Source organism: Dermacentor silvarum, chromosome 8 (genome assembly GCF_013339745.2).
Source record: "Dermacentor silvarum isolate Dsil-2018 chromosome 8, BIME_Dsil_1.4, whole genome shotgun sequence".
NCBI classification, from domain to species: Eukaryota; Metazoa; Arthropoda; class Arachnida; order Ixodida; family Ixodidae; genus Dermacentor; species Dermacentor silvarum.
The window spans coordinates 161158849-161182578 of NC_051161.1; the positions used below are offsets into that span (position 1 = coordinate 161158849).

Consider the following 23730-nt stretch of genomic DNA (forward strand, 5'->3'; position numbering starts at 1 on the left):
GATATCTATTAACGTAATTGTTATATTTTTGGAGCTGCAAATCAGCAAAAAAGTGAAGAAAAGGCACTTTATTGCATGGTATAAGTCTGCTTAACTGAGAGTTGAATGTACCGCGCAGTCGCTGCGTATCCAGGCGCGTAGACGCAAGGCAGCCCAGGCGCACGATAACTGAACTAAGATAGAGTGAGGTCACTCTAACTGAGAGGAGCTGATCACCGAGATCACGCCGCGTTTCGACGCGTACGAGCCGTGCCGCACCGTCTGCGCATGCGCGGGCGCGCGTTTGCAAGCGTACGTGTGGTCTAGCCAAACGCGGTTATCCTCAGCGAGCCGCAGTGCGCTTAGCCAGTGCAGTCGTCGGCAACCCGCGGCGGCCGCGGTATCTACGCTACGTATCCGTATTCCAGGGGCCGTAAACGGTCCACTTCGGTGATACTATCGTCAACGGCACGCGCTGATTGGTTGTCTCTGAAAATTTTGATGAGCTGATTGGCTGGTTGAGCACGACGTCATCCAATTTTGCTCAACCAGGCAATCAGCGCGCACCTGTCGGCGATATTGTCGCCGAGGCGATACTATCGCCAAAGTGGATCGTTTCAGAATACGGCCCCAATAGAAGGCGCGTATGGGAATCCGCTTTATTACGGAATAAATCGTCCAGGAAGGATTGAAGGCTTCTGTTGAAAAGAGAGCGTTTGAGAGAAAGGTGACTTCGCGCTCCGCTTGCGAGCTCCACGCACCGCGTACGACAGCAAATCTTGGTTGATTTGTTCACAGCGGCGTATGCTATACCCGCGGACTATGTTATTTCACCAAGCCCGAGGGGTGGTTCAGAGCCACTTCAAGTGTAACGCAGTTTTCATGATTGCTACTTTTCTTTTACCTGCAGGGACGCTTTACATAATCTGTTACGCAAAATTAATTTAATTATTGCAAAAAGATATGTATACACACACACATAAACGAATACACGCTCTTCTAAGCTCTCCCGTAGCCTTTGTACCTCTACCACGTGACCGGCTTCCCACGCTTCCCACACAAACACCCTTTTACACTTTGACACACTCCTAATGCTAACGCATTAATACAGCAGGCGTTCGTATACGTACAAGTTATTCAGGGCTACTGCTTTCCTTGCTATTAGTGAAAACGAATGATCCCCAGAACAATGCATGCTGAACCATTGAGTTTTCTGCAATAATCACTAGAGGGAAATTTGCCGCTGCGATCGTTCAAGCACCATGGAATGATGGTTAGTGCGCGGATTTGCCCAGTAGTCATGCTTGTGGCTTCAGGCGTTCTTGTGGCTTCGTTTATTACTCTTTGTCTGCCTTCATTGGCCTAAATGTCTGAGCAGTCCATGGTTTCTTTAATTGCGGAAGGCAATGAGATTCTGCGAACACGCATAATCGCTGCTAATTACAGTGGTTCCCTTTGTCATCGCATCCGTGGTGTAATGGTTTCGATATCGGGTTTCTGTGCTTGAAGTCCTGCGCTTCAATCGTGGCGGCGGACAATTTCAATAATGCCTAGCTAATTATTTATAACGCAGTACTTTCTTCAAAATGATCACTTTTTCGCTTCTTTGATCACTTCTTTTTCAAAAGTCACGAGGCCATTTAAAGCGCGAATGACGAAGTTTAGTACAAATCCATGCACGTACTACCCCAGCATTCCCGTGCTACCCTGCTCGGTACACACCGGTGCCAAAGTTCCCTCTTGTGAAACTCTACGAGATAAACGGACACAATGCAAAGCAAATGGCTCAGGAAAGAGCTAGAACTTGTTTGTTACAAGGGGAGCGCTATACGTTTTAAGGCTACAGAGCTGGGTGGGCGAGGACTAAAGGCAGGCATAACGCACGCGGTATTCCCGGCTCGGGAATAGGCCTTCTTCACGCCAGGGCCGCTTAGAGCACTGCACGGGCTCGGGCTTACCCGAAAGCCCGGGCCCGGCCAGGCCCGTGGGCCAGGCCGGGTAGAGCAGTTTTTGTAGCGTTAGCTACACTGGCCTAGCCAAGCCCGTTTCGCGCGGCACATCAAGAGCCGTGCTGCGCATGCGCAAGGATCAGTGATGTCACACGGCTTGCGCACCGGAGCCACCGGAGCCGGCACCTCTCGCGCACTCCGCCGCCGCCGCGCGCGACTCACCGCCGCCGGTATGCGCATTCCAGAGGAGTGACGTCGTAGCCGTGGTAGACGCACTGGCGCCGGCGCGCGCTCGCTGTGCAGTCGCCGTCTGACACTGCGCTGGAGATGCTGCGCTTCTGACTGGCGTTTTCCAGTGTGGTATAGTCATGGAGAAGGAGAGCGCAAATGCTGCTCAACAGCGCAGAAGAACGGAGAAGCTTGACTCATAAGAATAATCTTATCTTCAGAATAATCTTAAGAATAAGCTAAGAATAATCAGCTGAACCTTTGCTAACGCTACGTATATCCTGGCATAGCCGAGCTAAGCCACTGAAACTTTTTTCACGGGCTCGGGCCGTGCTCGGGCACGGCATGTGCTTTTTGACCCGGGCCCGGGCCGGGCTCAGGTTATTTGACGCGGGCCCGGGCCGGGCTCGGGCTTTCTGGTGGTGCGCATGTAACGTGCAGCGAGCTATTCTCGGGCGTCTCAACTCTGAAAAACATGTATTTTTCGGTCTCGGGTCGGGTACGGGCCGGTTTCGAGCCGGGCTCGGGCCGGGCCCGGGCCTAAGGTAAAGGGGTGGCGGGTCGGGCCGGGCGGGTAACGTAGATTATTTCCGGGCCCGGGCCGGGCCCGGGTCTCACCATAAAAGTTTTGATCGGGCTCGGGCGGGCCGCCCAATGTAAAAACGAGCCCGGGCCGGGCCCGGGCCGCAAAAATCGGCCCGTGCAGTGCTCTAGGGCCGCGTGACCAGAATACGCAACTCAGGAGCTTTGCTTGCCGCCAGTAGCAGCGGCGAGAACATTGCAAATTGCGGCGCGCAGTCCGGGGGCAGCACTGAGTTACCGCCAGTACTAGGCGAAAAAAAATTTTTTTTTCGCTCGCCACGCATTTGTGCTCATGCGCGCGTGCAAGTACACATTCGGCAGCAAACCACAACACTTTTGCTAGCGTATATAACGTATAGCGTAGCGCTTACGGATGCCTTAGCTCCCCCAGCTCTTTCCTCACGTAGTACACCGAAAAGGGTCTTTTAAGGGTTAATAAATGGTAATGATCTTGCTCTCCGCAGTTGCATCACTTCGGTATGCTTTAATGATCAGCACGAATATATATGGCTGCTAGGACGGTGGCCTAAGCCTAATTGGGATTGTAAACACTTCAAGTAGGACAACTCATGTAACTGAAGATACTCACGCAGTATAGCCCCACCATTAGAATGACGTCACTCAGTGCGTTCGAGCCGTGGGCGAAGCCCAGGATCGCTTTCATCGTCCATTGCTCTAGAAGGAGTGGCAAATATTTTTGTATGCTAATTAATAGTCTCACAGTGTCAGGTGAGGACCGACATTCGCTGTATACGAGCGCACCGACGTGCGTGGTTTGATTCGACGTTGCAAAACACTTTCGCAGCAATTCTAGTTCTAGGGTCAATTATCGCAGTTATCAAATGTACAGCAACAGCCAGTGAGCATTGTTCCATTTAAGTTATTAAAGTTGACATGATACCTGCGATAGGGCTAAAACAAATAAAGGTCATGCAAAAGAAAAAAAAAACTTTGTTTCACTATTTGTGAGGTGAAAAACGAAGTGCGGACGTTGCGAAAAAAATTGGCGTGACGACATCAATTCTCTGGTTCTTTTTCTGTATATTAAAACGCGACGAAACTGGATGAACACCGATGGAAGTTTTGTTTCTTTAGAACGTACAGTTGTTCAACTGCAGAATGCATTAAACAAACCTGAAAGATTGCTTCAAGTGAGAAGTTAGTGGTAAGTGTAGATAAAATTAAATACATTTCAATAAAGACCACTAAGAAAGCGTGCGCCATTCAGCTTGCATTTCGAGGACACGGTGTTATGGCGGAGACAGTATAAATAAGATTCTTGGGCGTGTTTGAAGACAAAGAAAATGTAAATAATTAAGTAAGCAGACTCAGCTCTGAACTAAGTAACGCAATTTGCTTACAATTAAAATGGCTAGATTTAATTGTGCAAGGTAAATGAGTTATTGGCCACATCTTTCGTTCATCCTATTGCACATTATTTCGGACATATTAACCTGAAAGCTGTAAAGGAGTACGTTTATCTAGGTCAATTACTCACAGCGGACCCTGATCATAAGAAGGAAATTTACAGAAGAATAAAATTGAGTTGGAGTGCATACGGCAGGCATTTCCAAATCCTGACTTGGAGCTTACCACTGTCGTTGAAAAGAAAAGTGTACAATCATTGCATTCTACCGGTGCTAACATATGGGGTAGAAACTTGAAAGTTAACAAAGCAGCTCGAGAATAAGTTTAGGATCGGACAAAATTAAAGCGATAGAACGGAAAATGTTAGGCCTAACTTTAAGAGACAGTAAGAGAGCGGTGTGGATCAGAGAACAAACTGGTATAGCCGATATTCTAATGGACATTAAGAGGAAGAAATGGAGCTGAGCAGGCCATGTGCGTAGGATGGATAACCGGTGGACCATTATAGAGTTACAGAATGGGTACCAAAAGAAGGGAAACGCAGTCGAAGACGGCAGAAAACTAGGTGGTGTGATGAAGTGAGAAAATTTGAAGGCGCAAGTTGGAATCAGCTAGCGCAAGACAGGGGCAAGGGACAATTGGAGATCGCAGGGAGAGGCCTTCGTCCCACAGTGGACATAAAAATAGGCTGATGATGATGATGAACCTGAATTTGCTGCAAAAAGGTATTAAAAATATATTTGTGGCGACTAAACACAAGAAGAAGACCGAAAGCGGATGCGTTTCACGTCGGCTCCGTAAACTTCGAATGATTGCCGGTGGTTTTTCGACTATAACGAGGAAATTCACATCTCAGGAGAGGCAGGAAGATCCAAGCATCACCTGGACACCTAATCAACCAGGTGGGCCATTTCCAGCAATCATTGCAAACAGTTTGCCACGCCGACTGGGAAGCCTAAGCCTAGCGATAGCATCCCCGTCGCGATGTATCACCAGCTACGATGGCTGACGTGCTCAGCCTAACGCCTCTAAACATGCCAAACATGGACGTTGTACGTGTATAAGGCGAAGATATTCAACCAGAAGAGTTGGACCAAGGCCATTGGTTCGAAATTAAAAGAAATCATCGAAGACTCACTGTTGACGTGGACCGGCCACGTAGTGATAAAACACCACTTCAGCGAGCTAACGAAACCTCATGGAACAAGAAAAGGGGCAATCGGCAGATCCGACAATTAATCGTCGCAAGCCACATGCCACATTTACCAGTGGAAGACTACAGGATCATTATTAGACCAAGAGGGGGACTCAACGTGATTGAACACGGTACAGACCGCATCTACCACAGCGTACGACGTGCTGCGAATGTTGAACGTACAGCGGATGAAGAAGATCATCTTTGCCTCAACCAGAAGCAGAACATTATAGTCCTCAGCACACCATCAAAAGAAAGAGCCAAAAAGTATGTCGCGATAACCAGTCTGAGCATTGCGAGCAAGGAATATGAAGCCTGTGTTATCGCGCAGCACCGGAGAACACCTCGAAAGGAGTCATCCGATGTATCTCTGCCAATGAAAGCCCGGAAGACATCGTTAGGAAGCTGGTCACTCCACGTAACCCCAGCGTCCTCTACGCCAAGCGTATGGGCAATACAATCAACGTAATCGTCATTTTTGATGGATATTACGTCCCTAGCTATGTGAACTACGGAGCTGCGCTTGTTCGATGCGCACTTTACAAGAAACAATTTGACATCTGCTACGAATTCGGAAGACTTGGACACCGAGCGGACGTATGCCCCAATCCTACTGACAAAATTTGCCGGAGTTGCGGCACCAATAATCCAAAGCAAGACCACGAATGCAAAGCAGAATGCCAACTATGTGGAAATGAGCACCCGACCGCGGATAAACGATGCAGTGTCGATGCCGATCACTTCTCCGCAAGACCCTCACTATCGCAAAAGGCAGAACCTTAGTGATCGGAGGGGATTTCAACGCACAACACACGGCATGGGGATACAGATTTGAAAACCCCAAAGGTAGACACCTAGGGCTAGACGCACAACAAGAGGGCCTTACCCTCCTCACAGACCCGTCGACTCCTACGAGGAGAGGGTCTAGTGTTAGTGTGGATACTACGCCAGATCTCACCTTTACAAAGAACATTAAGGATGCGAATTGGCTTAACACCCAACAGGATCTCGGCAGCGATCACAATATCCTCGAAATCACTGTTAAAGCAGGGCCTAGCAAATCCAAGGGCAAACAACTGAAAATTGTAGACTGGAACAAACTCAGACAAATTCGCGAGAAAAAGGATAATGCTATCACCGACATCGCGGACTGGAGCACGCAGCTGAAGCAGGATGTTAACTCAGCCACACAAGTAATCCCCCAGGACGCGCAAATGGAACAGGTAGACAGTAAACTGCTAAATATGTGGGAAGCTAAAGAAGGTCTCCTGAGGAGATGGAAAACTCAGAGACACAACAGGACGCTCCGGCGCAGGCTAGCCCGACTTAACAGAGATATAGAAGCATACGCACAACCGCTCTGTAACCAACAATGGGAAGCAACATGCACCAATATGGATAATCAGTTAGGATTATCCAGAACGTGGAACTTCCTCAGGCACCTTTTGAATCCTGAGGAAAGTAAAGCCACGTGCAGACAAAACAAACAAAATCTTGCATGCCTATGACAAAACTGAAGAAGCTTTTATCGATAAGATAGCCACAAGGTATTTATCTCGGGCTAAGCCAACAACTCACCCAGATTACACAGGCACCAAAAACAGACAATTAGACGAAGAGATTAGCGAAGCGGAATTGAGAGCAGCTATACAAAAGCTAAATACTACATCCGCGCCAGGACTAGACGGAATAACTAACAAGATCCGAAATCTCGATGATGCCTCTCTAGAACAACTTACCAAGTATATAAACGCATGCTGGCTATCCGGTACAATACCACAGCAATGGAAAACGGCCCAGATTATTCTAATACCTAAACCAGGCAAGAGGCTGCAGTTGGAGAACCTGAGACCCATTTCACTCCCGTCCTGTGTGAGCAAACTCACGGAGCACGTTGTCCTAGCGAGACTGACCAACTATCTCGAGGACAACGACGTTTTCCCGCCTACAATGTTGGGCTTCCGGAGAAATTTGTCTACACAGGATGCAATGCTCCAACTTAAGCATCAAATTATAGATAACATCAGTCGGAACACCAAAGCTATCTTAGGATTGGACCTAAAGAAGGCGTTTGACAGTGTTAGCCACGAAACAATATTAAACAGAATAAATGAGCTAGGCCTAGGCCAGCGAGTATACAATTATATACAAGACTTCCTTACTAACAGAAAAGCACACATTAAGATAAGAGACCTTAACTCCAAAGAACTACAGATTGGAAGCGCAGGTACGCCCCAAGGTTCAGTAATATCACCGATGCTGTTTAGCCTGGCTTTAATTGGATTACCAACAAAATTACAGGAAATCGATGGCCTCAATCATACCATTTACGCTGACGACATTACCCTCTGGGTGAGCGATGGCAACGATGGACAGGTTGAAAACACATTACAACGTGCAATAGAAGCAGTTGAACAATACCTAGCAGCAACCGGACTGGCGTGTTCGGCTGAGAAATCTCAGCTCCTCATTTATATACCATCGCGACGTGGCCGAAAACCACGCGACTACGAGGAACGAAACAATCCGCAAATTCGCCTAACTACCGCGGATGGTACGCCCATACCCAAGGTTGACAAGATCAGAGTATTGGGGCTCATCATTGAAAGTAACGGCTACAATGGAGAGACCATACGTAAATTAGACAATATAACATCTCAAATCATGCGACTACTGAAGCGAATAGCCAACAAACACAGCGGAATGAAAGAAGGAAATCTGCTTAGGCTAGTCCAAGCGTTTGTAATAAGCAGAATAGTATACGTCGCATCGTACCTACGATGGTACTCGTCAGAAAGATGCAAATTAGACTGCTTAATCACAAAAATCAACAAGCAAACAATCGGACTCTCCATCACCGATGGAGAGTCCGATGCAACGATAAACTACTGCAGCTAGCTAGGTCTTCACAATACACTGGATGAGCTAATCGAGGCACAACGCATAGCACAATATGAACGCCTGTCCAAAACTAAAACAGGTAGGCAAATATTGGATCGCCTGGGTATAGGGTATCATACCCAACATGCTGTCAAAGTAGATATGCCCAGACACATCAGAGGCATTATAACCGTCCCTCCAATACCCAAGAATATGCATCCCACCCACCATCAGGGTAGGCGGGAAAGCAGAGCACGCGTTATACAAAAGAAATTCGGTAACAGTAAGGACACCATATTTGTAGACGCAGCTAGATACAGACACAAGCGCGCCTACACAGCAGTGGGGATAAATTACGAGGGAAAATGCACGACGAGCGCTACAGTCAACACGCCACACGTAGAAACCGCAGAGGAAATAACTATCGCGTTAGCCATAGCACAAACACAAGCAGATATAATCATCAGTGATTCCCAGACGGCAATACGAAACTTCGCCAATGGTCGAATGTCCCCAGAGGCACTACGACTCCTAAAATTAGGTAACAACCACGACAGAAAGGTCCATCTCATCTGGACACCCGCTCACACACTACCAGACGGTAGCAATGAGGTGGCGCACCGCATGGCTCGAGAGCTTACGGACCGAGCTTCGGTTAGTCCCGCTTCAGCGATTACCGACCAGTGGGAGTGGGAAGATCGAATGACCAAATTTCATGAAATTACACAACACCATAGATTGCAGAGGCACACATTCCCGCCGCCTCATCCAAAATTAAACAAAAAACAGTCGGTCGAATGGCGGCAGTTACAAACCAGATCCTATCCGAGTCCAGCTATCATGCACATAATACACCCCAGATTTATACACGACTAACAAGTGCAGACATTGCGACTCTATAGCCACCCTAGAGCATGTCCTATGGGAATGTGCGGGTATAACACACGATAACAGTGATGCAGCCTCAAACAGCGACAGCCTCCGCGCGCGCTGGGAGTCTGCGTTGCTCAGCTCGGACCTGCAGCACCAACTCTGGGCCGTCCAGCGAGCCGAGCAAGCCGCCGAGGGCCAACAACCCTTGGCCGAAGCCTAGGCGGGGTCTAGGCCCACCCCACCAAATCGCAGGGCACTCAAAGTTATTTGAATGAATGAATGACTAAACACGTTTACCGAGTTTGTAGTCGCTTATCAAACAGCCGCTCCAATTATTCAAATAGTGTGAAAACTCCCAATAGAGTTAGTGATCCAATTCACAAAATTTAACTTGTGGGTGAATTGCATTGTGATTCTGCATATTGATACTTCATTTACAACAATTGTGCGCGTACGAGTTGTAGTCATACCGACTGTGCTTGTATTGCTTTCTATTTCATATATTTACACGCGTTCTTGTTTATGGATCGATGGAAGTTATATTGAATAATAAATTCCTTTCTTGACAAAAGGAGGACCAATGGTTACAAAAGTGGTTTGAATGAATAAGTCGGGGAAGATCGGCACACATGTGAGAACGACTGGAGAAAAAAATGAGCGCAGCTCGCACTGGAGGCGCAATGCTGAAGAGACAGCGGAGCTGATGGGCACCTAGCTAGTCCTGGCTTTTGGGCTAGGCTAAACACTATCAAGTCATCCCCATCATTTTCCGACATTGATTATTGATGGAATATCAATTGCCAATTGATTGGCTATCGATGACTGACTAAGATTAAGTAGTCCCAACCACGCATAGCTGAACTTAGCCAGGCTCAGCTTCGCTAGTTCACAGGCGGATGTGCCATTGCACTTGGACCCTTTCTGCACTGCCGCCAGGATCGGCCCACATTTTCTGTTGACGACAGACAGATTACCCTCGGCATAATGGCAGTTTCTTCCTGCATCTCCTGTGAAAAGCGTTAGTAAGTGGCATAAACAGCTCCGCTGTTATAATAGGTTGGAGTACGTTTGCTTCTTGGTGGCCAAGCGTTTCATTTTTCGTAGTTTTATAATATTATTGCTGTAATTAAAAATCTCTGCTGGCAAGAGTTTATTAACAGCTGTTAATAAACTCTTCGATAAACTCTCCAAGCTCTTCGTTGGATCCCTTTTCGTAGCGTATATTTGGCGGATTCTTTAGACAGAATCTATGCGAAAAAAAGTGGGCAGCTTGCACTAGTGGTGCAAGGCTGGAGTAAATAGCGGAGCTGGTGATCGACCTAGCTTCTGCCAGGTTTTACTAGGTTTGGCAGAGTTTTGCTAGGAAATGCTAAGCGTTCCTAGCACGGTATTCCGAATCGGCTCGCCGCCGACGCGCAGATTCTCGCTTGGCCGCGCGGCGCGCTTCGAGATAAGCGGCGTCTTCTTCGGGTGTCCGGATCTTCTGTGGTCTTCCCATGTCAAGGGTGCATGTACCCGCCACAGAGTCAACGAGAGTTCTGCCGCCGTCGCGGCGATTCCGAGCTTTATCTCCCCGGTGACGTCACGGCCAAGCTGGGCCTTCACATTTGTCGGGGCGTGGCTAGTCGAAACCTACCGAGCTGCTGCCGACGCCGCCCGCGTTTCTCCGGCGCGAACGCGGGAAACGCGGGCGGCGTCGGCAGCAGCTCTGCGCGTTGCGTCGTTGGTGCTGCTACAATTTCTTTCTCTCTCTATCTAGCTCTCATTGTCTCTTTCCCCCTCCCGAGCATTGCGGGCGCTGCACGCATGCTCTCCTTCCCTCTCCTTAACGTCCCACGTCAAGGCAACATGTGCACGGCAGGGAGAGGAGGCGAGGCACACGCCGCTCTGCGAGGTGGTTGCTAGGCAACGCAGTGACGTCAAAGCTCGGCAAGGTTTTGCGGCAGCAGGCGGCACTTTTTACGGTTTGCCAGAACAGCTTCGCTGTTAAAAAGTAATAGAACAAACAATTAGCAAACCTGATTAACAACGAGCATTACCTACGTCTATAGGGCGAACTGCTTAGGAAACATAACGTGTGCAAACATTACACCGCTCTATAGCAGCGGCCATATAGGCAACCAACTCTATTGCAGCGGGGCGATAGGAAAACAATAAGTGGCAGTACAGGATGGGGACTGGCAAGCGGACGTGAAAAAAGCGCGCGATCTTTTCACTATTCACTAGCAAAACAAAAAGTTGAAAGGTGATGCAACCTTTCAACTTCGTTAAAGTTGATGAATGACAATGTTTTGCTGAGCGAGTTGGAGGTGAGAGTGGGGCGAATTCAGTGCGCACTGCGCTCTATATCGCGTAGGTGCGCAGGAAGAGCATCGAACTACTTAAATGTTTCCACTGCACGTACCCTACGGGATCCGCCCACATTTTTAGCGTGCACACATCCACAGTAACGACCCACATTTTAGAGCGCAGCTCTTAGGCGCCCTTTCCTGCAGCAAGCGTCGGCGTTGTCCCTCTGCGTAACCGAGCGAACGAGCACAGGGAAAGATGAAAGCGAACGCAGGTCGTAAGGTCAGAAGAAAAGCGTAGTGCCGCGCAATACTTGCGACGACCACTACGAGATGGCGCCAGAGAAGCGCACCGTCGTCTTTTTACCGATGGCATGCGGCGAGCGCATACAAAGATACCATATATGGAAACAAAGCGCTAAAAAAATTATGGGGTTTTCGTGCCAAAACCACGATCTGATTATGAGGCATACCGTAGTGGGGGACTCCGGAAATTTGGACCACCTGGGGTTCTTTAACATGCACCTAAATCTAAGTACACGGGTGTTTTCGCATGGAAACAAAGTGCTGCGTGAGCGGAGAGCAGTCTGCGGCGGCTGCTGTGAATCGCGCCCACGCGACACCCACACGCTGCCTGTCGTGATCCCCGGAGTAGCCAAGCAGTCGCGTCATACTCCGCTCCGTTTGCAACGTGTCGCACGAGACAGATTGTCCGCGGCAGCCAATATATCCCAAAATGAAAACACGTATAGAGTTGAACTCAAATTTCGCACTAGGGAGTATGGTTATCGTGGGTGAATTTTTTTTACACTGCGCTACCGGCGGGATCGACCCCCATTTTTAGACAGCACTATTATTGGGATCGGCCCACGAAAGAGGCTAGAAACACACATACCCGATACCGAAAAGTGGGGTTAGGAAAGCATTGGCATCAGAAAAAAAAGAAAGAAAACCTGATTTTTAAACACGATCAAGACTAGAATATGGGACAAGTTACGAAGGAGCACACGGGCACCTTGTTTTTGTGTTGTCCTGCCTCCTAGAGCTGCCTGTGATGAAGCGACTACAGGCTGCCAGTGAATTCTTGAAAGCAGGCTCGCACATATCGCCAGCTGTGCGTGTGTCAAAAACCGGGCCGCATATTGAGAAGTGGGGTGACATGAACAAACGCGAGGAAAATAAAAACAAACACAAATAAAATTGTTGGGGACTTGCACGAAAAAGCCCCGACTCTTAAGCTAGCCCTACATTCTCGCACGTATATACGGGCAATCACGGAACTGCACGAAAAAAAAAGAAAGAATTACGCACCTGAGGCGTCGCTCCGCCCACTCACACCGTATACCAAGCAACTTCAACATATGCCATCGTTTCCATGGCAGCGGGTTCTTTTAAAAGAGCTAGGAAGTTGGAATCACAATTCGTAAAATAACGCCAGCCTCGGCAGAGGCCCCCGATTTAAAAGGGAAAGTTTAAATGAGCTCTGATGACTTGTCACTTCGTATGAACGTAGCTTTCATTGGCGGAGAGCCCCACTTCCAAATGGATTCACAAAAAAGGAGGCAGGTCCTCGAATGTGGCCAGGGCCAGCACTCGGCTCCTGACATCGGACGGCATACTCGCTCATGAGTACGCTCGTACTCATTTCAAAAGCGTGAACGTGAGTGAGTGATGAAATGTGAGCGTAAACGTGATAATGAATGGGTTACGCCTTACGTGAGCATGAACGTGAGTGAGAGTAGACGTGGTTATGAACGCGAGTGAGAGGAGGTGAGGTCGTGAGTATTAATGTGACTGAATACCTATGGCTTCCGACGTCACAATCCTTTAGGCCAGAGGGTAATCTCTTCTGAGTCTTCTCAATACTTATTAGACGGTTTTAGTTTAACGTTAGCCTAATAGCGGGGTTAAGGGAAATAGCGTTACCGTTCCGCAAACGAACTTTGCAAAAAGAGAGTTTTAGTATAGCGTGTTAGCGTAGTTTACGTGCGGGACGCTATTCCATTACGCTTTGAATTTCGCATGCATAGGGCACCTAAGATATATGTGTGTGCATTCGGAAAGTGCGAGAGGCAGCGCAATGGAAGCCAGGAGCGCGTTGTATTTTTACTTGCCATGTCCGCCGATCTGCAGAGCGAAACAGACAAGCAGTACAAGCTGTCTACCATAGCCTCCGAAATGTTCCTATCTCAGAGGCCATATGCCGTCGCCACGCCTATCTCCCGACTTTACCGAGAGGTGGCGCTTTCATTAATGAAACACAGAGCACTGTGGGGCCACAATAAGTATGAGGTGGTGCGTGGAATCTGGAAAGGAGTAATGATGCCAGCGCTAACATTCGCAAATGCCATTATATGCTTAAAATCGGATATATTGGCGGGTTTGGAAGTTAACCAAAGATCAGTAGGCCGGTTGGCTTTGGGAGCACACGGTAATACGACAAATGAGGCAGTGCATCGAGACATGGGTTGGGCCTCTTTTGAAGTCCGAGAAGCACAAAGCAAAATTAGTTTTGAAGAAAGGCTCAGGAACATGGATGAAAATAAATGGGCGGCTAAAGTGCACAAGTATCTCTACATGAAAAGCGTGGACACAGAATGGAGGAAGAGGTCAAGGAAGTTGGCAACCAAGTACAGGATAATCGAAACTGTAAATAGACAACCAGGGGTCATCACAAAAAAACTGAGAGAAATAGAGACCGTGAATTGGATGCAAAGAATGGAAACGAAAAGGACAATGGAGATTTACAAGAATCAGAAGAAAGAAATTAAAAGGGAAAATCTGTACGATAATACAAAGGGCAGTGCCTTGCTATTTGAGGCTCGAGCCGGTTGCCTAAGGATGAAAACATATCGGAACAAATATTCGGAACTAGATGAGACATGTGTATGCTGCAGTAAAGATCCAGAGACCACTCAGCACATCCTAATGGAATGCGACGGGATCCACCCAGCGAGAACCGTAGGTAACGTGCAACTCCCAGAAGCGCTGGGGTTTAAAGTGGAAGGAAACAAACAGATCAGCCGTAGAGATCAGCAAGAGACGATTAGAGTACAGGTGGAAAAAAAGCAGGGAAAAGATGGATACGACCTGATCTCTTAAAATCATAGGCAGCGGTACAAGCTAAATTTTTGAAAAAGAAAGATAATGAGAGGTATACAAAAATGCTAGATAAAGAACATGTGTAGTATGCCTGATTAAATCAAGCAGGCTAGGTGACTATTTGTCGCCACCCCGTTTCAAAGGGGATGCCAATATATCATCATCATCATCATCATCATCATCATCATCATCATCATCATCAAATTTCTCTCGTTAGGCTTAGGCGCGTTCGAAACGAGAAGCGATCTCGAAAATTCCTTAATATTAGCCATAACACGTGCACTCTCTCGTCGACGCGGCATCAGACTAAGCAAAAGCCGTTTACGCAGTCATTTGCTACGAACGAAGTGAATTCTACAAAAACAACGCCAAATTCAGTTCGAAGCGGGCGACCGGGACCGCCGCCATGTTTTACGTGAACTACGCACGGTAAACGGTGTGGGTCGTTTAGCGTTCTGCGCATGCGTATTTCGATCACGCTATTCCGGTAAGCCCGCTATTCCGGTAACCACGCTAAACTAAAACTGTCTATTAACAGCGAAGCTGTTTAAGCCAGCCAGTTTCACGAAAAGTTGTTTTAAGCCAGTTTCACAAAAAGCCAGCCGAGCCGTAGCCAAAGCAACCAGTGACGCCGCAGCTGCCTGCCGCTGCGTTGCTTAGCAACCATCTCGCGGAGCTTCACTGGCTATGGTCGGGAGAGAGAAAGAGAATATGAAAGCGAGAGAAAGAAAGAGATAGAAACTAAAGCCCCTTGATAATTTGAAAGTACTGACCACGGAGTAAGATAAGACAGAAGCGCCGACTCTGCTCGTCTGGAAGGGACACATTCTGAAACGCCGGCTCCTGCTTCACGGCGTGTTCGCCAGACGGCGCTACGAATGATGAAAAACTAAAGCCCCTTTATGAAAAACTCTGCAGCGGAGAGGCGGGCACGACAAACCGAAGGAGCAAAGGGACGGGGACTCACTCGCGGCACCTGCTTGTCAGCTGCTCCGCGCACGCCCTGACGCCTGTAGCGCGCATAGCTCTTGCGGTTCACGGAGTGACGTTAGCAGGAGAAACAAGTCATGTATCACTTTGTTTATTTATTTTATACAGGCCAAATGCAGGGCATTTGTCAGGTAGCCTACATGGAACTTTACAAGGCACAGGAACAGAAAATAAACGAAGACGGAAAGAAAAACTATAGCAAATGGTAAGGCGATATAATGGCAGTTCGGTTGGTCTCGAGAAATGACAGACGACAGCGAAAAGAAGCCTTTAATGCAAAGCTGACGATTATCACTTTTTTTATCTGAGCACGCGTCAAGTGCTAAGATGCTTCGCTTGCTTCTTCGTTTCTTGCGGTGCTTTTCGTGTCGCCCGGTTCTCTTGCGAGAACATTCTCATTAAACATAATTGGGAATTCCTTCCAGTGTTTCTTGCTTATTATTTCACAAGAGAAGCTCTAATTATGTGTCTGCATAACTGGGGGAATCATGTCGAAGGCAAGGCTGAGAGTTTACAGGGTAGTCAGCCGGTATTTACACTGGCTAAGCTCCTTGTCTTTCTTTCCCTTTCTCTCTCTCTACATCACGGCATGTCTCTGGACAAGGAAAGGTACCTGCACTGTGTGTAGTTGTATGGTATGGTATGGTAAAACTTTATTATTGTCCCTCGGAACGCGCGTCAGCACGTAGCGGGCCACTCCCACGTCGGCACAGAAAGGCCGAGCCTCTCTGCTAAGTCGCGGGCCCGATGGACAGCCCATAGCTGTGCTTCGAGATCGGGGCTGCTAAGGGCAGCCTCCCATTTGGTCGACGTGACATCGTCGCCGTCGTGTAACGCGGGGCACCGCCAGAGCATATGTTCCAAGTCAGCTAGGTCTGAGCATAGCTCGCAAGCATTGGTCGATGCTTGCGACCAATGGTCGATGCTTGCGACCAGCATTGTGCACTGGCGTGCACCAGTCTCACAAGATTGTCCTCTCCAAGACCCTGCTGCCGGTTGGCAACTCTCCGTATGAGTATGATGGCATTGTCTGTTTTCTTGGCTAGTTTAGACACCGTCAGGTTATTGGAGCCGTTTGATTCGATCGTCATACCTAGGACCCGGAGGGAGTCCACCCTGGGGATGACACCGTCCTCACTTGTCCGTAGAGTGATGTCAACGTCCTCTACAGGCTTCCAACCCTTCGGTTTGGGCCTCCTTCGCCTGGGCGTGTAAATGAGCAGTTCTGATTTCCGAGGGGAACACCGAAGGCCGGTCGGCTTAAGATATTCCTCCGTTATCTCGATGGCTTCCTGCAACGCAGCCTCCACCCGTCCATCACTGCCTCCGGTACACCAAATGGTGACGTCGTCTGCATATATTGTGTGGTTGATACCCTCGACTTCGGAGAGTCTCCTCGACAGACCGATCATGGTTAGGTTAAACAGGGTCGGGGATATGACAGACCCCTGTGGCGTCCCTCTGAAACCCAGCCTAACCGAGTCCGAAACGAGGTCTCCCGCCCTGAGAGTGGCTTCTCTGTCCGCAAGGAATGATCGTGTGTAGTCGTGGAAGCGCTTGCCCAACCCGAGGCTAGATATCTGGCTCAAGACAAAGGAATGCAAGGCGCTGTCAAAGGCCTTCTCCAGGTCTAATCCAAGTATGGCTCTCGTGTCCCTCGTGTTACGGTCAATGACTTGATATTTGATCAGCTTCATGGCACCCTGCGTTGACAGTCCTGCCCTGAAGCCTATCATATTGTGTGGGTAAATATCCCAGACGTCCAAGTATCGCGAGACCCTGTTTAAGATAGCATGTTCGGCGACCTTGCCAACGCACGAAGTGAGTGAAATCGGTCGGAGGTTATCGAGACTAGGGGGCTTGCCCGGTTTGGGGATGAGAATGGTGGCAGCCCTCCTCCACATCTCCGGTACTTTTCCGTCGTTCCACATCTTGTTGATAACGTCCGTCAGGTATTCCACCGACTTGTCGTCCAAGTTCCTCAGTGCCTTGTTTGTAACTTTATCCGGACCCGGGGCCGACCTGCCGTTTAAATCGTGCAGCGCCCGCCAGATCTCCTCGACACCAAACTCCGCATCCAGCTCCGGGTTCGCGACACCCCCATATTCTGGGATGGGGGACGCCGGACCGGAGGCTACCGGCAAGTACTTCTCGATCAACCTTTCCATAACCTCCTCGTCCGAGGATTCTTGCCTGGCCCCGTGCAGCGCTCTTCCCAGCGTGCTCCGCTGGTTCGACTTGGTGTTGGTCTCGTCCAGCAGATGCTTTAGGAGGTTCCAGGACCCCCCGCTCCGCATCTGTAGTTGTAGGCAAATTTAAATTGAGCTCCTCCCGTCCTTCCCCATTGGCGTCTTCTGGTTCCTCCTGGAATTCAGCATCATTGAGCTACGCCAGGCTTCCCTAAACAAATTGAAGGAACGGCTCCGCTTCGAAGTCGAGGCACTTTCTTTACATCTAGTAGGACATCACCTTTGTCTTTGCTGAAGTAACTATCAAGAATAAGCTGCTTCTCGAGGTGTCGCGAACATATTTTATCCATTGCTTTAAGCGCTCGCTTACTTACAGGAATTTTTTGACGAAACAGGTGCAGTAGTTGAAGATCATATGGCGAAGCCAAGAGCGAAAACTTCTCGCGTCCTTTGCCATAACCAGATTTACAGCCGGGAACACAACACTGTCCTGTTGCTCAGTCTCTTCACGCACAAGTATCAAGATTCTTGTTCCGTCAGGCATGAATAAACATACTGCAGACATGGTAAACAAAGCGAGGAAGACGAACATTTCGCACCTTCGCTTCCGCGCAGACGTAGAGGAGTGAAAAACAAGTACTTCTGTTGTGTCTTTTTGTACAGCACCATTTATCGTCTGTTTCCTCTAAAGACATCTCAAAATGTTTCGTATGCGTGCATAAAAGCGCTACCACGTGTTTGCGCTTTTATTATTTGTGCGCATATATTTTTTGTTTGATTGCTGTCAAATTGAGACGGCCGAGGGTCCACGTTTGTAGCAGTCGACACGCTCTGCGGGTGCCGCGCTGCCCGTTCTGCGCCGCCGTCGCCGCCGGTCTCCGCCACTCAGCGCATGCGCACATGGAAGCAAGCTGTTGAGTGTTTTTCACGCGCCTCGACAGATGGCGCTACGCGATGTATAATTTGTAGGGTGCCTCGATGCCAGCGCCGCCGTTCAGGGTGGTGCCATCCTTTGACCGCACCCGCGCCGCCGCTTTCTCGCTGCGACGCCATCTTGAGTCACAGCGAGCGGTTGCGAGTGCTTGGTGCCGGTGGTTAGTTCGAGACACAGTGCGCGCGGATGCTACGCTGACGCTTCTACTTGCTGGACAGTGTTCAGCCGCATGAATGACAAGCTTGTCAAGTGCATCGAGTCGACATGACGGGCTGTTGTGTTCCCAAGTGCACCGGATCGACGCGTAAAGGGCTTCGTTGTTTACGCTTCCCCCGGGACCCAGAGTGAAGCAAGAGATGGGAAGCCCAAGTAAAGCGGTATCACTGGAAGGCAACGGATAGCTCCTACATTTGCGAGGTAAGTGTCAAGAAAGATTAGTCTATCGCATCGTGTTTTTCTTAAATAAGAAAGTATTCTCTGATCCTCGCTCACGTACCTACGTTCGCTCACGAACTAAGCACTGCACCGATGCTGAGTAGCCTATGGTTTGCGAGCACGCGTCGCATAGGCTTTTGCCGTTTTGATCAGCGCAGTCTATGCGAGTAGTACCCTTATTTTAAGAACTGACGAAAATGCTTCGCCGCGAAATAGTCTTACATTAGCTACAAATCGTCATGTAAACCACCTATTTTACTTTTTCACGGGAAGCACACATCGTGCGTATCTTGTTTCTTTTTTTGTTTTTTTTTCCTCAGTTTCTTTTTTCGCTACTGGTTATTTGGGACTAAAGAACGCAGTCCTTCTTTTGGGGAGAGCGGCTGTTGTGTACGTGGCAAGCGAAGCATTGTGATTTTCTCTGATTTCTCAGCCGATATCTTGCGGATCTCAGGTTGTTACGTTATATAGCTGATTTTTTAGACGAATATATTTGTAGTGTGGTGCTCGTAAGCCGATGGTCATTCGTGCTCATTCTCGATCGTAGTGGGTACTGTGACGGTCTTTAAATGCCTGTGCACGGTATGCCCAGGTGTAGTAGAGTTAAGGGGCATCATGGGACCAAAATGTTTCGGCGCTTTCTGGCTGGTGTCTGTTGTAGCCTGTGCATTTCTTCGAAACGTGTGAAGCGAGGTAATACCGCATTACTTCTGCGAAAATTTATTTTTAAGCACTGTAATGGGTTCTCTGTATTTACAAATCAACTTTTCATATTAATAATCACTTTTGTTGTTTTACTTGTACTTAGAAACACTTTGAAAAGGACCAGTACGAGGGAAATCGACAGGATGGGCGCCGTCTGTTAAAGTCAACAGCCCTACATCATCATGGACTATATTTTCGAAGTGAAAAACATTGCTAATCTGTATTTGACTGTCTTGGTTTCATTTACGGTTTTTGTACGCGATGTGTGTGCAGTGTTTATTTTTTCCATGTAGTTATCAGTGTTCTAATGGTTATTTATAAAATGTTCTGTACTCGCCATCGATGTGTTTGGCTGATGCGACGTATTCGATGGTAGCTGATGTATGTATTCTGGCTGGATATCTGGCTGGATATCTTGATTAATATTACCCGCGGTTGCGTTTTCTTGTTTGCATTCTTGTTTTCGATTTATATTGTGTGTAATAAGGTTGATGTACTCACTTGACCCACCCCCCCCCCATGTAATGAATAAATAATAAAAAAAAACTCTCACTATCCCGAATTGTGTGTCGAGCCTACCTTGCGAATTTTTTTTTATCTCGTCTTTCAACATAACCTTCAGGCGCCACACAGTACATACAATTTTTCATGTACATATCTCTTTCATGATTGATTGTACTAGACATTATAAGTAAATGTATTTTGTGAATCGTTTGGTTTCTTGTGTGTACTACGCAAGATTGACACAGACAAGTTACGTTACATGTTTCTCTACAGCGCTAACTAAACCTTATTTTCACATCGCAGTTATTTTTACACCAGCTTAATCCTGTCAGCACACAGTTTTGTGGGCAAAAAAATGCAAAATTGCACGTAGATATCGTCAAATAATTGCAACGAACGCGAAGAGCACGCGCAAGGCAATGGAAACGAACCGCCGTGCGCGAGTGGCTGGCTACGGTAAAGGAGGCGTGACGTGTAAACCAAAATACAACAGCGAAAAAGAAAAACTTCCACACACAGGGGGTCGCAAACCTTATATACCAAAGATCGAAGCGCAAAAAAATAGTGCGTATTTCAAACATACACACGGCATGTTAAATGTAAATTGAATTAGGCAACTTGGGGCATGTTCCCGGCGCCATACATCTACGTCTTTGACCTTCGACGAGTTAACGGCTATTGGCTATAAAGATGTGCAGATGCGATACCGATAAAAAATCCTCATCAAGGCAAAGCACTTGGAAGTGCGCCGCGAGTAACACTATTTGTGAACGCAAGCGTAGCTGAGTCTCAGCTCGTGTGACTCAATATGGCGGCGCCAGCGGGGTTGTCTCCACCCTGGACGGCGTGCTGGGCATCGAGGCACCCTATATAATTTGCGTTGCACGGTGTCCTGAGCGAATGCGTTGGCGGAGTCGGCGCTCCTGTTTATCTTCTCCGTGGTAGCGACACTCTCCTCCCCGCCGCGCTTTCCTCCTTGATTCTCCTCGACCACCGGCTGCGCGGGCTGCGCACGGCACGCTATTGCGCCTGGGCTCCCGCGGACGGGCCGAAGAATGCGATGGAGGCGCATTATTTTGGGCCAGTTGCGCGCCCCAGTGGCGTAGAAAATTTTGAAAAATGGTGATAACAGCATGGAGAATGCTGAATGCAACGTTTATGAGGAGGCTGGTTTCATCTTTAAGCCGTATGAACGACACACACTGATGTAAAAGGAGCTTTGAGGCGAGTTCTATACTCTAGTTATTTTTTCTTCCACATGATACGCTGCTTTAATTTGTGCATCTGATCTAGCATTGCTTGTGGCAAATCATTCTGTGTTTGGCAGTTTTTTTTTCATGTGCGCGCATGTGGACCGCAGGTATTATATTCAGCGTGCCTTCTTATAATGAATTACTGGCGAGTGCATCGTCCGTCCATGTGTTTGTCTCAATGTCAAAGTAGCTTTTGCGCTGTGGTTTCTGCATTGAATAGGACGGTTGCGGAATTTCAGTGCGATGAAGCGGCAACCACTCATCGCCCACAATAACAGAAGCTGAGGAAAGGTATTTACAGATTATTCTTTAAGCGTCGGTGTCAATGAAGCTTAAAAAATACTCGGTATACCCATTGGAGAAGGCATTCTATATTTTTAGGCAAAAGAAACGCCTCTGGAGAAGGTATTTTGATACTTCACACCGACATACCCTTAAATTATGTAGTAGGATAGTTAAAATTGTGATTTTGATTAGCGGCGTGCCCTATTGCCGAAGCATTGTAGATTGCGGGCAAGCATGCGGTGGCGACAGGCTCTGCATAAAAGATCATAGTGTCGTTGGCTGCGCCGTTAAGCAACCGAGATCATTATTGCTGAAATTATTAGAGGCGGGGCAAGGAGCAAGCAACAGCAATCACTTACTACTGTCAGTTCGAGGTTCATGCCGCTGTCGAGGGGGCTTCCTGTGCTTTACGACAGGTCGGTGGGAGAAAATTGTTGGAATGCGTTGGGCTTCAGCTTTTTTTCCCAAGTTCTTGTAATATGCGCGGCTCAAATTGCTCTTCAGTGAAATGCTTCAGCTAGAACATTTATCGCAGAATTAATCACTCAGGCAGGATGAATAAAATGTCCTTTATACGGTAAGTGGCTAATACTCTGCAGTGCTAAACGTTATTGCCTACATATTATTCCCTGCATAGCTACATCATAACCATAATTATTATTTATTGCTCAACCTTCGTAATCAAAGCGCATTGATACAATAACATCGGCTCGTGTTACATGAATGCAAAAAGTTTACCCACAGAACAAAACCGAAAAATGGTGATTGTAACGCATTCGCTATTAAAGCGAAGATTCCTGGCCTCCGCCTAGAAGTCAACAGCAAGGGTGCGCGATCGCCTCCTGCACATTGCCTGTATCCGTGAGAAAACCAAATAATAATCGTCACCCACTCACGCGTGCATGGCGGCCCAGTTCAAAGCAAATTCAAGAACTTAAAAAGATTACCAGGTGTCTTTAGCTATCGCCTAAGGGACGCGAATGCAGTCTTGTAAAATCTATTGTAATTCACCTCAATCCACACTAATCCACCTTCACGCACCTTATTCGACCTTAATATACTGTAATCCTCCTTAATAGACCTTAATCCACCTAAATGCACCCTGATACTCCTTAATCCACCTTATTCGACCTTAATCCACTCTAATCCCCTTTATTACACTTTAATCAACCTTAATCCATCTTAATTCTCTTTCATGCACAATAATAGACGTTAATCCACCCTAATACTCCTTATTACATCTTGATCCACCCTAATCCAACTTAATCCTCCTTAATCGACCCTAGCCCTCCTTATTTAACCTTAATCCACCTTCACCGACCTTAAACCACCTTAATCCAATCATTAATCAATCATGAATTTACTTTGCTAATCATTAATAATCTATTATACACAGATGGACATGATTTGGCTCGCTTCTGGCCTTCATTAGGTCACGTTACTTTCTGTACCTCAAACGCTCACCTTGAAACATATCCAACTAAGGGTCTCGCCTTAAAATGTGGACTAGCTGGCGCTCATCATCTGCAATACCACGGGTCTATTTCCCACTAATTTTTTCAGGCAATGCATTCATTGTATTTAAGTGACTGACACACACATCGAAGCTGTAAATAGCTCCTCTACAAGCTGCTATTCCGATTTTCAGTAAAACAGGCAACCGATCCTAACAATCACGAAAAATGCGATCGAGAGGCTGTATCTTTGGGTATATTTGTTCAGTGGAAAACATTATCTATAATGCTGCATTTCCGATTGAATAACAGTTGACGATGTGCGAGGTGATGGAGTCCCAGCAGAATATTCAGCATTCTTAGGAGAACCCAATTTTTATGCAACGTACAAATTGCCCCAACAAAAACGCTAATGAGCAGGTTGGAAGAATTGAAAAAAAAATGCAGCATTAGGGGATGTTTTCATATGAGCAATAAGAAAGGCGCCTTACCTCGCAAACAATACTGTTCCTTGTCGGAACAAAGTTCCTTCGGCCA

At 47.7% G+C, this 23730-nt stretch overlaps 1 protein-coding gene across 1 annotated transcript in view; it reads right to left on the reverse strand.

Annotated features, from left to right (window-relative positions):
• Nucleotides 1–3291: 3291 nt before the first annotated feature.
• Nucleotides 3292–23730, reverse strand: part of LOC125947758 (uncharacterized) — a 29630-nt gene continuing 9191 nt past the window's right edge. Inside the window, exon 3 of the mRNA XM_049673033.1 lies at nucleotides 3292–3413. Coding sequence (XP_049528990.1) covers nucleotides 3292–3413 — 122 coding nt within the window. The remainder of the gene's footprint in view (nucleotides 3414–23730) is intronic.